Source organism: Astatotilapia calliptera, chromosome 10 (genome assembly GCF_964374335.1).
Source record: "Astatotilapia calliptera chromosome 10, fAstCal68.1, whole genome shotgun sequence".
NCBI classification, from domain to species: domain Eukaryota; kingdom Metazoa; phylum Chordata; class Actinopteri; order Cichliformes; family Cichlidae; genus Astatotilapia; species Astatotilapia calliptera.
The window spans coordinates 32,236,966-32,253,853 of record NC_137431.1 but is presented as its reverse complement, the minus strand read 5'-3'; the positions used below and the strand labels follow the sequence as shown (position 1 = coordinate 32,253,853).

The 16,888-nt window shown below is 41.2% G+C and overlaps 1 protein-coding gene across 2 annotated transcripts in view; it reads right to left on the bottom strand.

The window, feature by feature from the left end:
• Positions 1-3,430: 3,430 nt before the first annotated feature.
• sgcd (sarcoglycan, delta (dystrophin-associated glycoprotein)) overlaps positions 3,431-16,888 on the bottom strand; it is a 449,906-nt gene continuing 436,448 nt past the window's right edge. For both annotated transcript variants that reach the window (XM_026182769.2, XM_026182768.2), the window contains 2 exons: positions 12,996-13,119; positions 3,431-4,528 (listed from right to left, as the gene is read on the bottom strand). In XM_026182769.2, the coding sequence (XP_026038554.1) occupies positions 4,343-4,528; positions 12,996-13,119 (310 nt within the window). In that variant the 3' untranslated portion in view covers positions 3,431-4,342. The remainder of the gene's footprint in view (positions 4,529-12,995; positions 13,120-16,888) is intronic.

Below are 16,888 nucleotides of genomic sequence, written 5' to 3'. Positions count from 1 at the left end.
TGCAGTGTCGTAGGATGGTTTTGGGAATTTCCTTCTGATCTCAAAACACTACATTGAACTGACAATGTCAAGACACAAAGACCGAGTGATATACATGAGATGTCCTTTGGTGCCAGCGGCAAAAGTGAGGCTGGTCTAACCCACAGACAGTATAAAAGATTGGCACACCAACTGGATCTGAAAAGCAAAGTCACCCCAGAAATAGGGCTGTGCGATATGACCAAAATCTCATATCCCGATATAAGACATCTATCGTCGATATAAATCACAAAAATGTAACATTTTCTGAAAACTCTGTGAATCTCGGGCAGCTCGACTTGCGTGAAGTGTTTCCAGCTGCGCGTCGTGTAGCTGGAGTCCAGTGTTTTAACAGATGCATGAAACGATACATTTTTAGACTTAAGTTGTAACGGCCGCCGTTTTCTTTGTGAGTATTTATTACACGGCGTGCTGCGGGGAAAAGCCTGTTCTAACGTTTGAGTCTAAGGTTTATTTTTTAGCTCCTGGCGGCTCTTTTTTACTTCTCATCCGTAAATACTCTGCATCTTTCACGTGATTCAGTTTATTTTGAAAAGTCTCAACAGGATCTTGAGCTTTATTGTGAAAGGTTTATGTGGAACATAAACAAGCGGACACGCGATGGTTTTACCGTCGTTGTTGCTAACGACAAAGCATACACACAGGCGCTTGTCCGTCCGTAGTGTGGTTATATTACATATAAGAGAAAGAGAGAACTTTAAGACATTAATATAGCCACGACAGTGACCATCAAAACCATGAAAAAATGTTGCCGTAAACAGTTTATTTTGCGACACCACGAAACAAACGATAGCGTAAAATGAAACGATGTTTTTATATCGTCATCCGATATATATCGTTATATCGAACAGCCCTACCCAGAAATGCCTGAAACCTGCATTGCTTTTAATGGCCACCAGGGGGCGATACTTCTAGAACAACAAGATGGTGAAAACAATCAAATAAAGCTTCACAGACTTCACTAACCACTGGGCAGTCATGAAGGTTCAATTCACCTTTCATACTGTTTTTAGTCTTAATTTTGATGACAAAACAAATTTCCCACGTGTGGGACTAATAAAGGTTATCTTATCTTATCTTATCTTAACCATAAAAATTTAAAATTAATTTAGATTCTGGTTGATCATCGCCTCCAAGATCGTCCTCTGAAAATCCGCATGAGCATTTGGATGGATGACATTTGATGACCTCTCCTGCAGCTTTAAAGATGAGTTTTGACAACCATTAGAATAGATCCAAGCTACTCTTTCCAAGGGTAGCTGCTAAACCAAACACCCCCTTGTGTATTTCTCTTGGACGCCAGCACTTGTGACAAAATGGCAGTACGTGACTGGATATTTTTGAGCTAGTGGTTCAAGATAAGCAGTGGAAATCAAAGACACTGGCAAATTAAACTCCAAAGGATCACGTTACACGTTTTAACCTCAGATTTTGAGCATGTAAAGCAACAAGAACTTAAAGTGATACTTGAAAAAAACAAAGCCGGCACTTCCTTTTGCAGAGTCAGGTGTTGACAGCAGGGGGCGCTACAGTCAAATATGGAACAAAGGTCTTTGCATTCGCACACAGGGAAAGATTTGTGATGAAACACAACTGAAATCAGAGATCATAATACTCACTGATGCCAAAGAAAGTCTGGGTGATGTGCTTTTTCTTGCCACAAGTGCATCGACGTAAGGCACAGGCACAGTTCCCCTCTTTCAACAGAGTGGCTCGCTTTAGGTTTTTTTTGTGTATTTTTTTTTAAATCTTTTTTTGTCCTTTTTAAAAAAATGTCCCAGTGCAAGAAACAAGTAGGGTGACCACCGGCGAGGTTCGAGCAGCTCACGTTGGATGTTTGTGTTTTTATATGCGAGGTTTGGAAATATCAAAGCTGTTGCTGTTTTTCGTCATTTTCTTCAGTGTTAGGACGACAGGAGGGAAGCCGATGCTCTCTTTTCAGGGGTCAGAATTTATGCAGGCAACAACAACAGTTAGCATACAATCAATACATGAGATTAAATAAAATATCCACAGAATTCAAAGTTAACACAGTTTGCTTTAAATGTTTAAAGATTTCGAACAGATCAATGCTTCAGCCTCTGGTGCCTTGTTCATGTCATATCACGAGGAATACAAGAGTTAAGATTAAAAGATTAGGCCGACAAAGTGAGTCTAGACTGGAGATCTGAACCAGAGACCTTCTAACACAATCTAAAACTGCAACTCTCCAACGTTAATAGGGCACGTTCAAGTGATCGTCCGGAGTGAAATGGGACCCTGTGGGAGAGAACAGGAATAAAAAGATCAGAATTCCAACTTTAGAGAACAAAAGTTGGAATTTTGATCATTTTTCTTCTGACAGTTTTAAATTTGCTTTACCTTATAACACAAAGCGCTTTTAGGTGACTCTTATTGTGGTTTGGTGCTATATAAATAAAAGCCACCCCCAACCACCACACCCATGTGGAAAACATGAACGTTCCTGATGTGGTTTCATTATGCTTTGAATGTTAAGGGAATGATTTCCGTGAGAAAAACGTAACCACGGGATCAGCGTGCTATGGCTTTACCGTTCAGGATCACCTCATACAAGCATGAGGCCACCACACTAACATGTTCTTCCACTTGAAACATCGCTCTTTGACATATTTTAGGATGTCCAGATGCACAATTATTTTAACTGTTTAGCTCCATTCCCTTCAACTGAAATTTGATAATAATTCCTCTTTTTTGGCTCGCTTAGATTGACTCTGATTTTTACACAGACACTGACGGAGACTAGTGTAACTACACTGGCAGTTGATGGTTGCTGGACTGCAGGTGACCATATTGTGGCGTACTTTCTAGACTCGCTGATCTGATGGTAAAGTTAACTACATTGAAGAGAAAGTAACTTCAGGGTCCCGAGAAAAACTCAGAATTCTGAGATAATAAACGGGATGTGAAGGAATCCCTTCACATCCCGTTGAAGGACAAAATTTTAGATATTTAATAAAAATTCTGCAAATTCAAAGAATATGAAAAGATTTGCTTTAGAAGAAAACAAACTGAGCACTTTGCAGAACATGCAGTTTGTTTCTTTGAAGCCAAATATTTTTTGGAAACGAACAGAAGCCCAGCTGAGTAAAGGCAATATGATATGAACATGGCTTCACAGTCTGATAAGCATAGCAACTTGCACACGGTCTTACTGTCACAATTTAGCATCAACATATCCCCACAAAATCAAACAAACTCATAAAGGAACTGTGACAGAGGCACGCTGTAAATGCTGTTTGCTTAAAATTGAACTTAAAAAGTTTTGAAAGTCTTTGCGTTCGTTTTATGTCCCGATCGAACTCTAGGAACATTCGCCATCAGTAGTTCTCAAACTTTCTTTCAAAGGCTGAAAAATGTTAGGATCCCACAGTTGTTGGATGCATATACGTGTATTTGTTTTATATCAAACATCAAAAATACAGAGAGGATCCAAGTGGAATCTTTGTGAAACAAAGGTCTTTCCAGGCTGTCCTTCCCTTCAAAAATCATTTCTCTAAATTAGCGCCCACCCTCTAGTTTGAGAACCACTGGTGTGAAGTTTAAAACCTCAACTGAAGCAAGCTACAGGGAAGGAAAGAGAAGATGGAGGCAGAGGAAAAAAGGAGGTGATCACCCTAGTGATTCTCGTACTGAAATGCTCTTGACAGAGAAAGGGAACACGTCAGCATCTCTTTCAGTAACTCTCTGGAGATCCTCCTTTTAGTTTCTACCAGGAGGCTTCTACAAGCAAACAATGTGTATGTGTGTGTGTGTACCATGTTGACGTGTTAAAATATGTGTGGTGTGATTACAGATCTCTGCATATGACTGTTAGGATCACACAGATATATTACAAATACTGGCCTTTTGCTAAATAGAGTCAGTTTATTCCCAATGTGACGGAGACCTCAGCTGTATTAAAAAACTTTTTCTTTGTTTCTTTTTGTTCTTGTAATGATCTCTATGTGTGAAGAGCTTAGCGGAGACTTTTAGGTTCTCATGATGATCGACTTCAACTCAGGAAATTAAGGGAAAGAAAAAGGTTGCATTAAACTGGAACATGTCAGGAGCTTAAAACATATCATTTGGGCCTAAACATCAGTCTGTGATTGTAAAGTGTTTCCATCACTGTGTCTGTGTAAGTACAGTATCTATGATTGTTTGTCCATCAGCTCTGGCAGTCTTTGTATTTCTGTACGTGTTATCTGTGAATCAGTCCTAAAGGCAGGCGATATGTGTACATCTGTCTGTTTAGCCCGTCTCTCTTTCAGGATGCGTTTATTTATTTTTGTACGTATGAGTCCTAGAGGCAGACGTTGTTGCTGATCTGGCAGGTGGATCCGGTGCCAGCCTGGGACAGGAAGAGCCTCCCGTTGGGGCAAACGCAAACCTCGTAGACAGTCTGCCTGGTCCCAGAGGACGAGGAGCTGGTGGAGGCCTTCCCCTCCGGCAGCTGCAACAGCCGAATCCTCTGAGCATCCAGCGAGATCTGCCGTAGAGGGAGAAGAGCAAACTGGTGAGATTAGGGAAAGTAAAGAAGAGAAATGAAATGGGTAGAGATGTAGAAACAAAGCATGAAAAGCAGATGGTTGAAAAGTCTGGAAAAGACTGCTGCAAAAATTAGCTTTCTTGCATCCACATGTTGAGGTACATAGTGCTGAAATTTGAAATTATAGGTTGGTGAGGTGGCAGAGTTCAGCTCAGCACAGTCCCCATCACAGCGAAAAAGTTCTGGATTTTGGACTGTTGAAGCCCAGAGAGAAATCATGCAGGCACACGGAGAACATGCAGAAACGTGCATGTCAGAATAACCAGTTACTCTAAATCGGTCAGCTGTGATAGTCGGCAGCAGGCTCTGTATGTTAGACCTGCGATAGATGTCACAGCTGGTATAGATTCAACACCCCCCCCCCCAAACTACCTTCAGTTAGATTAGTAGTTAAGAAGAAAGATGGATTTATGGACACATCGGTGCAAAGACCCATCTGAGTTAGCTAACCCAGTTAGCTGAATTAGCTTTGTTTTTGTGTTTGTGAAAGATATCACAACTGTTTTTATGAATGTAAAGCATAATAAATAAAAAGCAAGGTGACTAAATGCTGCCCTGGTAAATTAAGGTATTAATATTTTATTAAGACACAATGCAGTTAACTGTTGGTTCTGAGATGTCACACAGTCACCCACCACTCGTTGAAGCTAGCTGTGACTGAAAGTTGTAAAACAGCAATGGGAATGCTAGCCTTGCTAACCAGGACTGTTCTGTAGAGCTAAATAAAGACTGGCTGTATTGTGGTTGTGTCGGGAAACTCCAAGCGTACGTACATACTCGTGAGCAAAGAAGGCTACTTCTGCTAGCACAGCTAATGTTAGCTGCATTAAGTAAACATGCTATTCGTGGGGAGAAATTGTCCATTTCATTATTCTCAGACTATTTTCTGAGTGTTTTCTTACTCAATGACTCAATATTCTGATTTCTTCCTCCCGCTTAATCAAATATTAATCAGTTGCCAGGAGCATCCACACTAAACAGAGATAAGAGTCTTAGTTGTCTCAGAGAGACGTCGGCGGGGGTGGAGGTTCAGCTGCCTTTCTGCTTTGCACTTAATTTGGCTGACTTTTTATTTTCATCTCCTGATTGTTAGACGTAGGCACTACAGACTGTGTTTGCTTTTGAGAAACAGGTTTTTGGGGTTAAAACGGGTCACAGCAGTAACCCTGCTCGTTGGTAAATGATGACTCAGGAGTGACAGACTAACCTGATGCGTCAGTGCAGTGACACCTTATTCAATTTAGATTCAATTCACTTTTATTTACACAGTGCCAAATCCCAGTTATCACCTCAAGGTGCTTTATATTGTAAGATAAAGACTCTACAATGACACAGAGAAAACCCCAACAACCAAACAACCCCTCTGAGTAAGCACTTGGTGACAGTGGGAAGGAAAAACTCCTTTTTAACAGGAAGAAACAGAACCTGGCTCAGGGAAACACGGACCTCTGCTGTGTCTTGTTGTGGGTTAGAGAAGGAAGAATTCTGACACTAATTTCCACCCCAGAGTTCCTGGGATGTAATTCCTGCTTGTTTTCTTAATTTTCATTTTCATGTCAATGATACTTGGCATTTTCACTGCTTTAGTTGCTGGTTTTCATTTTAACCTGAATAATCTTCTACATATTTTATGGACTCAACTCATCAGTCATAGTTTATCATCTTTACTGTCTGAAACAGAAACTGTCTCCCGTTTCAAGGGAGAAAGAAACCAGATAATTCATCCTATAAATTAAAAAGTTGCACTGATGCAAACTCATTAACATAATTTGCATAATGTTATGAACAGAATCAACTTGCTGAGATTTTCTGACTTGTATGATTGAGGATGGATGAGTGAAAAATAGGTGTAAATCTTATACATATACGTTGTTGGTATATACCAACAACAAGAACCTTTGTGATCATCTGACCTGCAGACACGCAGAACTGTTTTCTAAACCTCTTAAACTCTGTTTCCAGCTTTTCTCAGCTTTGACAAATTTACTTTTACTCTTCATCTTTATCTTTTCTCCTCCTTCAGGGATTAAAACTGATGACATTTTGGTAAAAGGCATGCCTCTGCAGTATCCTGTAGGACAACACCGCCTCAATCTAGAGAGATTTCTGCACAGATGATGCCAGACAGGAGCAATCTCAGTGACTTTTATCATAAATATGACTCTACTGTGCAGCGATGCTGTTAACTTCAAATCCAACACATGACCTTTACAATTCATTCCACTCATGTCCACTGAAAGGGCTGGAAAACACTGGGAAATGTGGGAGGAAAAATCTCAAGTCAGAAAAACTGGATAGTTGCTGCAGTTGAGTATCCAGGTCACTTAACATTCTATGCAACCAACGAAGGGGAGAGCGAAGGTGTCAGGAGTTTCAGACACTATTTATGTGAGTCAGAAGTCCTGAGAAGGAAAATAAAAGCCAAGGAGAACGAGTGAATGATTTACTTTGAGGGCAGCTAAGAGTGACAAGAGAAGAAGAGCGATTCAGTTTAGCTGAGGACTGGCTGAGTTCAGGAGAGAAGAGAAAGACTTCTTGGTGACCAAATGTAGTTGTGATTAACATGCTAAACATAGCAAATACAGTACAGTGTTGTAGTCTTATACCACCCATCATTTCTTTCTATTTTGCTAGGAAAATTGGAAATAGGTGCAGAGATTTATTAAAACCTGCAAAGATACATCGAAATACACCATATAAGGCAAAACACAGCATTTGTAAAGTATTTGGACTGACCACCTTAATTCCTCAGCACAGCCTGAGCTCTTTGGGGAAGCCTTCTGAAATTTAGTCCTCAGGAATAGTTCTCCAGTCTTCTAGAAGCGCATTGAACGCTTTTCTTTGGATATTGGCTGCCTTTTGCTCTGTTCTGTCAAGATGATCTTGGACATCTGTCAGATTTTCATACCTCATCCTTTTCTCCCTGTTTCCCATCCTTAAGATTGGCTTCTTGGTCTATTCTAAAGGAAGCCACTTCCATTTGATGATGCTTTGAAAAAAATTGTAGATTGCTCAACTGAAGGACCAGATACATCCTGTGTCAGGGCCTTTAAGGAAATCACTTTCAGATTCTCCTTGTCTGCTGTAAATAGTTTTTAGACTTCTTCTGATCTCCACTTGTCCAGTTTCCTCAAATTTTTAAGGACACACTACATATCTCGGCATTGTGTGCGGTGTTTGTGACTAATAGCTCCTTGGGAATTACATTGTTGTTGCAAAAATATCAGCTAAAGAAATGGGAAAAATGTGTTTAGCAACAGACTGCTAGTAAAAAGTTCTTGAAGATATTGAAGAATTCAACAAACATCAGCAGACAACAAAAGAAAATTCCTCAGAAAATGGTCAGGTACAAGGACTTGACTGAAGGAAATGACTGAAAAAGCAGCAAATGGTAAAAGAAAACATTTGAAAGACCTTCAGAAACCCTGGAGAACTACTGAACAAGAGCATTAAAAACTGTCTGGCTCCTTGGCCATTAGGTCCATCTAGGAGGTTTGAAATTTGGAAAACTAAAAACTGTGCACTTATTAGGAAACCACACTGTGCTTTGGACCAATCAAACCTGAAGGTAAAACTAGAAGTTGTTTAACTGGTTGCCTGATCATATTTCTCCTCAGCACTTAGACTTCACTGTAAACTAAATTGCCCTCTACAGCAGGTGTTTTGTTTGAGGAGGCCCCAAATCCAGATGAACAGAGTTTTATTTTGGGATATTTTCAAGTATTTTGTTGGCAGAGAGTCCCAAACAGGGTAAATAAAAAGCAAAAAAGCCCTCTACAAGTTTACAGTCGGCTCATTCAAAAGTTATTCCTCTCGTCTCCTGAGCAATAAAAGGAGAGCAAAACCTAAGAAAAGTTGTTCTGCAAGCCGCTCCATAAACACATTAACCCATAACTCATTTTACTCCCCTCATTGATTGGAACAAACCATCTCTCTCGGTCTGCACAGCCACAAACCACCGCTGCATGAATCCCCTCCTCCCCCCATCCTCCCGGGGCTCGTATGAGGCTGGTGTTGCACCGGCTGCGGACAGGAGGAGCTCTCCAGCCATAAAAAGGTAAAGGAGCCATTACGGTGCACCTCGGGGAGGCATCGCCATCAAATGACCTGGAACACTTTTAAAGCAGAGTCTCAGCTGACTTCCTCAGACAGCTGCTGTTGAACAAATCTTTCACCACGAGGGGCAGACGGTGTGAGACACTCCAGAACCTGTGTGTAAATGTGTGTGTGGGCGGCGGGATAAATTCGTGTGTCTGTGTGCTTGTGATGGGCAACAGTACAAACAGGTTGGGCAGGTAAAGGTGAGGTGAGGTCAAGGTATCAGTTCGGTTTTATTTCATGTCTCCAGAGGTTTTCTGTTGCTTCCTGCGGCTTGGAGGGAAAAGACTCCCGTAGGAATACAAATGTTCTCTGCATGAGCTATATTATCACTTACCCTTTTTCCCCGATGCTGACTTCTGTGGCTTTTTTAGCCCTCAACACACCGCATATTACTTCCATTTAGCAGGGTGGAACGACCACCCTGCTAAATGGTGATAGGTACCTGCTGTTAGGAGGAAGACATCACCTAATGGCTAAGCTAATATTTCTTTAATGGTTGTTATCAGTCCTGTATAATGCATACATCTGCAGTTTTTATTATCTTTGTCTGATGTGCATATTTGTGAAGATATGATGGTAAATCCATCCAAGTGAGCCACGCACTATATGAGCAAAAACATCGGGCCACATCTACACTAGCTTTTCCAAAAGCCGTGCCCCTACTGCAGCTTCCACTCTTCTGTGAAGAATTTCTACAAGATTTTGAAGCATGCCTGTGGGAATTTTTGTCAGTTTATCCAGAAAAGCTTTTGTGAGGTCAGACACTGGATGTTGTATGTGGAGCCCAGGCTTGCCATTTCCATTGTAGTTCATCCCAAAGGTGGTTGATGGGTTTGAAGTCAGGGCTCTACACGTTTTTCCACACCAAAATCATCCAGCCATGCTTTTACGGACCTTGCTGTGGCATCCTATTACAGGACCATGCACGAATTCATTGAGTGCTTTACAACAAGACATTCTTTGGGAAATGTTTGCAAAGGCAGACTGCATGGCTAGGCGCTCGATTTTTTACACCCATGTCAATGGAACTGGGAAGTGAAAAAATATGTGGCCTAATACTTTTGTCCACGTATCTCAAAAGAGAGAACCCTGGTTCCACAAATGAACACTTTTAGGATGGGCTAAGACCGACATTTACTCACGTGTGATGTGTAATAAATTACTTTTTGGAGCAACGACACCAACACTTAACAAACACCCACATTTGTTGAGTTTATAGATTCGACAAGGTAACGTTTCTTTTTGTAAATGTATGTACAGTTATGGTTTCAGACTCTTGTGCATCCGAACTTAGCTTCTAGTTTGTTTCTCTGTATTCTGTCAGAGAGAAAACAGCTTCCGAGGGTCTCGTGATGAAAATGTTTAAATGCATCTCCGCGGGCTTCACAACAGTTTGTGCTTGCATGTGATGACTTTCTTGTGTAACTGCCAGTGTCTTCCTTGCCCGTCTCAGACAGACTGCGTGGCCTTTCTTGCTAACTGGTGCGGGCTGTGATGTAAATCTGCACTGGTCTGTCTCACCTTGGTGGATAACCAACAGAGAGTCAATTAAGGTTGAACTATGACAGCACCGGTGTTCAGCTCACACTTGATGCAGCGTCCTTGTAATTAAACATGCCAGCAGCTACACATGTGAAGTGCAGCCTGTCCAGATGGCTGTAACAAGGACGCCTTAAGTCACTGCGCATGTGCGCTCGGGAATTACGGGTCGTTCTTTGCGTGCTTTAAAAAAATGCTTCGAGAAGAGTGTGCACGACTCTATTTCATTATCTGCCTGTGTGGTCTGTGGGTGTCTAATAGCCAAAACCTTTCTGTAATTGCAGTGGCGGCGCCTGAGGAGAGAGGGGGAGCGTGAATGTGTGTTAGACAGAGGTTTGACAAATGGACATTTGCAACCCTAATGGAGTGTGAGAACGCGATTCTAATTATATGCACTGCCCACCGTTAGTCCAACAGCCTCATTTCTGACCACACATCCATGAAATCTGTAAGAAGACGCGGCAGCAGCATGGCCGCTGCGGTTGCATTTAATTGGACTAAACTGGATTCAAGGGCACCTTCCTGAGACCGCCTCCCGCCCGCCCTCCCTCCCTCCCTGTGTCCATCTCATATCAGCAGTCTGTCTTAATGTACGAAACAGTTTTTGTGGGAAACTTTTAAACACTTTCTTCTTCCTAATCCTCCTCCGCTGATTTTAGCAGATTTGACATGACACGACTGGTGCAACCTAAGGAGGGAAATCCTTTTATCAGCGCAGCCGGCCGTGATGAATGTGAAGACTGATGTGTGTAACGAATCAGGGGATGGTTGGGGGAATTTAGGAGCAGGAAGGAAAGGATGAAAGAAGGAAGGAAGCAGCATGAGTGGATGAACGAATATGGAAGGTGGGGGGGTAAACAAGCAAAGTTTACGACAGAAAGAGGGCAGAGAAAGGAGGAAGGAAGGACGGAAAACTGGAAAGATGGATGGAAATGGAAGCTAGCAGCACATAGGAGACACTGTGGGGAAGTAATTAGTAAAAGGAGGATGAGAGAGTATAAAACAGACCACCAATCATCTTATGTTCTCTTTTTTCCGCGAGGCTCTTACAGATCCTGGTGCACGGCCAGCATGTGGGAAATTGCCACCAGCCATTATGAGAACGCCGGCCCATGTTGGCGAAGGAAGCCAGCTATTGTTTGGATCGATGTTTGCTAAAAATAAGTTTGGACAGGAGAAAATGCTGAATTGAGATGGATCCCCATCAGCCAGCATGGCCGCAGGACAAGAAAAGTTAATTTGTTAACTTGTTGTCGGTGCGCAGAGCGAGAGCTTTGTGCAAAAACCACTTTTAGAGTAACAGGACTCAAAGACAGGAAGAAGTTTTTACCTCAAACCACTCATTGTGTGCTTGATGGCTAACAGTGCAGGCACAGATTTTTAAAAGAGAGGAAGTTAGATACACAAGGGCAAACAGGCTATGTGAATCTATGTAGCGCTATAATGAATCCTGCACAGGTTGCAGCATTCATACTGTGCAGGCAGAGTCAATGGCAATGTGATGCTAATGCAGTCAGCCCCACCCACGTGCATGTTAATCAGAAAGGGCAACCAATCAGCAGAAAGCTGGCTATAAATGAAAGGAGGTTTTGATCTGAGGAGAGCACATGTATGAATACGTTTACTGTATTATCTTGAATTGTAAATAATGCAAGTCTACCAGCATCTAAGAGGGTAACATGGAACTGAAAGTGAATATAATCGATTTTTTTCTTTCCTCTAGTCCTTAAAAAGAGACGCCGTGTTTCAGATCGACGATGACCTGAAGGCTCAGTATAAGAAAATAAAGAATATTTATTATTCGCTGGGATTTTTTTTAGCTAATTGAAACTGTGTTGGAATACATTCATACATACAGTCACTTCTGCTGGCACCATTTTAATGAGGTTAGTATGGGAAGCTTCAAACTAGCCTGCTGGCCCTGTTTGGTGGAGTTCGTTAAAGTCGATTAGAATGAATGAACAAAACTCCAAATGAGACAAATAACACTCATTAAAAAACTGTCATTTTCATAACGAAGAGAGTGATGAGCAGAAGCAGAGAAATCTTAACAGCGATTAATCAATTATTCTTTTAATCGCTGAAAGCTACTAAAGAAAAAAATACAAATGAATAAAAAGATGAAAATGCTTCTTCTCACAGCAAAGTTCAGGACGAGTTCAGTGGTACAGCAGCAGATACTTGTGTTTATCTGCCAGATGGCAGCGTGGTAAACAGGCTGTGGATGGAGTGTGGGTGTCGTCTTTAAATATCTTTCAGAATTTTATAAAAATAGCAGCCTAGTTTCATTCCTGGGAATCTTGAGAATGGAGGTCAATGCAAATAGATGCAGTTGGTGGTTGAAAAGTTTTTTCTCATCTTTGTGAAGAAAAAACACAAAAATTCCACTTTTAGTGGCTTTTTGGTTTTTAAAAAATGCTGAGATCCTTTCTGATTCAAAGGCACTCTTCAGAAAAATATGTCATATTGTACATTATGTTGCACTTACACATGTAAGCAAGCAACCAAAAATTGCAGATACTAATTCTGCAGAAATCAAGCTAGAAGTGGGTCCATAAATTGCAACAGATAGTTTAGGTAAAATGTTTAATTGTGGTTTAACAGGGTCTGAACTCTTGACTCTTTGGCTTTCTTGACTCGTCAGACTTATTCTTACCCCGAGACCCTGGTGTGGTGAGATCTCATGCCAAAATGCAGAAAATAACATCCCAGTTGTATTAAACCCAACATAACCCCATAAACTCCTGCTTCGGTGGACACACAGTACCTCTCCGTCTTTGGACTCCAGTCGCAGCTCGCTCCTGCAGATGGCCTGGATGTCTCCGGCCTCAGCCAGGATCTGGATTCCCTTCGGGGCCTCCATCAGCAGAGAGCGGGTGGGAGACTCCAGCCTGGAAACATACAGAGGCAGCAGCTTACAAACGGCAGGTACAACGTTCAGGGTGAGGGGCTGAAGTGAACTCTAACAGGGTAAGGAAGAGCACCGATTCATGTGTGATGGGTGGTGAATAGTTTACATGATACATATGGCACAGGAGCCTTCAAGGTTTACATGGAAACCAAGCACCAAGTTAACAGATGTATCAGAAAATAAAGATTAAATTCAGCAGTTGTATAAGTTCTATTAGTAAATACACCCACAGCCAGTGCTCATCAGTATCAGACTGAAAGTGGAAACGTTTTAAAAACTTGATTCACGTCAAACTAACATATTTATGTAAGGAAATCTGCTCATTAGACTACTGCATTACAGACATTTACAGCATTACTTTTACCAGTAAATATTTGTTTCTATGAATAAACAGTTGTATAGAATTATGTGAAGGCCGTTTTGGGTACGTGGAGCATCTGTTCAGCTAACAGAAAAACCAAATGAATGGATTATCCACTTCTATTTGTGAATGACAGTGGAGGTTCCAGACCTCTGAATCGCTGCTAACATGTCTTCAATTCCTTCAATGATCTTAAATTATACCAACATTTGTTTTATACCTAATTCACCAAGACGTCAACAATTTGTAGTTAGAATAAGCCACAGGTTTCAAGATGTCCAGAAAAGTTACAAATTGGGAAAAAAGTTGAAAGTGGATGTAGAGTACTGTGCTATCTCTATATTTTGCTTCCAAGTGTTGAGTGAGCAACAGTGGTCAAGCCAAATATTGACTTTCAAGCTTGTTAGAATTGTACAAGCTCTGTTTTTGCCTTTTATCCTCTGTTTCCATCTGTGTTTGCACACGTTTCATGTTTTTCTAGCTAAATATTTAAAACATGAGGGCTAAATCAAGACTTGTGCGCACAGTACTCTATTACCCATTTTTATGTCTTTGCGGTTCCTCCACAGTGACCTGAACTTACGTGTAATGAAAAAACAAAAACAGTCTGAAGAATTGAAGAAAAACGTGAGAACAGCCACTCTGAAACCAGTGCTGTGAATGGAGCACAAAGTAAGTGGATCTGACACTCGAACACTACGGCCCCTCTCTGCATGCTGTGGCTGTTCAAAATTTCTGCATGAGGATTAAAAAAAATTCAGCCCACTCGGCTTCACATCTTGACAAAACCACTCAGAGGCACAAGCCGATCTCTACAGGAAGCTGCAGAGATGTCAGAACGCCTCACGACAGTCAAACCTAAACAGGAGCGCTCTGTACACTTCCTGTCTTCCTGTCACCACGCTGGTTGTGGATAAAATACGTGATGGTTTTTTTTTCACATGGAAGGTTTTAGCTGATACCACAACGAGAGAATGCGAGGTTTTGTTCTGAATGAAGCGTAGCTAACGAATACTTGGATTCTTTGCAGTCAGCGACTGCCTGAAGTCTACAAATGATGGACATCACCAAATGTTGAGGTTCCTCGCTTGATGTTCTCCGTCAGGCTTTGTTCCCTGTTTGTGGGTCTCTCTGCATTCTGTTTGCTATTTAATAATGCAAAACCTGCTCTGCTGGATACGAATCAGATGACAAACGTGACAATCGAAGAATATCCCATTTCTTTGCACTGAGAAACTCGTGGATTGGATCTTTTGACGCAAAAGAATCCAAAACCATGGATCTTTAGCAGTTTGTTTTGGGTCGTTATTTGCTGTCTGATCAGGTTTGCTCTGTTTTCTGAGTCTGAGCAGAGAGAACAGCTCTGTACACATCAGAAGTCATCCTGTTTCTATCAGCAGTTCCACTGGCATCCACACATACAAACTAAATCCACCGTAACTAACAGGTGATGCAGTATACTGAGAATGTGAGTGTTTCTCTCCTACTTCATATTTTTTCACCTTGGTTTCATCTGTCCAAAGATTTTTTCCAGAACTTTTCTGAAACAGGTTCTTTTACAGGTTTTCTTTGGAAAGTGTCATCTGTCCTTAAAACCAGTGGTTTGTGTTGTAAAGCTTCTGTGTTCATGAGGGCGTCTCATTTATCCAGAACAATGATAGGCCCACCTCTTTGAGTGTTCTTAACTTGGTTAAATGTTGTGAATGCGTTTTTGTTGGAAACAACGTTGTTATTGAGTTTAGCTGCCGTCTTTGGTCTTTCAGGCCTTTTGGTGTGGCTGGAGAGTTTATTATAAGCAGCTGCAACAACCACCTTGGGTTGGTTGTTGGGAGGCAACCTGTTTCCAAACAACTGTGGTCCAATTCAGGCTGGTAACATATTAAAAAATTCATTTATCACCTATAAATGTACACAGACTGCAAACACAACCCAGCTAACGTAATCTCTAGCAGAGTCAGTCTGTGCCGATGAGCACAGCTCAACTGCAACACAGCTCGACTGCAACACAGCTCTTGGGAACAGGGTCTCGTTTCAATTGGTAGCATCTAGTTGTGTTGTGGTATTCCTGTATAAATGCATGAATGCAGCGTGCCTATGTATAACTCTTCAGGTAAATTACTATCCTGCAGCAACTAAATTTCCGAATATTGTATACTGAATATGATTCAGACAGTAACAGAATTGCAAATTTTGCAAAGTTATCATAAACAGATTGCATGTAATTGCCAAACTGACCTCATTCAATCGCAAACCGATGAGAGCGACAGCTGTTTGGCTCCGCCTTTTTACTGCTTTATTATCATATGAAGACAGCAGCCGACGGAGTGGTCACAGATCCAAAGGAACCACTTTAGTGCTGCTGTCTCCAACCACTGTTTCCCCCGTGTGGCCGTAGCTTTAGCCTCTGTGCACTCAGAGTGTTAATCTGAAGCATGTTTTCACTATTTCCTCAGCTGAGACTCTGTTTCCAAATCTTTTTTCATGCATTTAAAACCCAGATAAACATGATGTGTTGACTGGTTTATTTATTACAGCAGGGATTCTCGTTTATAAAGTAGAAAGGTAAGACAGAAACTACTCGGAGACGGCATTGCTGAAGAGTTTTTTGGCGGTGGTGGTGGAGTAAGAAACAAACCCATAAATCAAAGCTTCTATATGACTTGCAAAGTGTGATTAATCACTGGCTCTGTGCATATTTTTAGTCTACTGTAAATTACCCTCTAAAGTTTCTTTTAACTGTATTTTAAAGCTAAGATTATAACGAACTCCTCCACTCTTTAAATACACAGTCTTGAACTGGAAGTTGTGTATCTGCTTGAACACTCCGCTTTAAGTTTAAAATGCACAAATAATTACAGGAATACTTATGTGAAAGGTGTAGAAACATCGATTGCAGTGAGGAACTATTACCCAGCTCTGCAGTTCAGCTAAGTACTACTAAACATTCACCTGAGCAAAAAACTGCAAAGTAAATTAAAAGTGTGCACACCTGTATTTTCACATTTTTCCTTCCTGTCAAACATGATGAGAAAAGCTAGAAATAAGAAGAAAGTTTAAAAAAAATACACTATAAATTTCTGAAAATCCATATAACAGAACTCTGAAACTGTTTACATGCAATATATAAGAAATCTATATGAGAAAAATCACAACAGGGAGTAAAGTCATGCAAGTTGCATCGGTGAGAGTAACAGAGATTACAGAAGAAGCACAAGAATAAGATGGTAGATGAACCCATGTGTGCTAACAATCTCTAGATGCTGGTGTCATCCCTCGAGTTTGCTCCTGGCATCATTAATGAATAAATTCACCTGGGTGGTGACCTGCGTTCCCCCGAGAACAAAGAACACTGAGGCGCTGTACTACAGTTGCACCAGATGGAAATGTT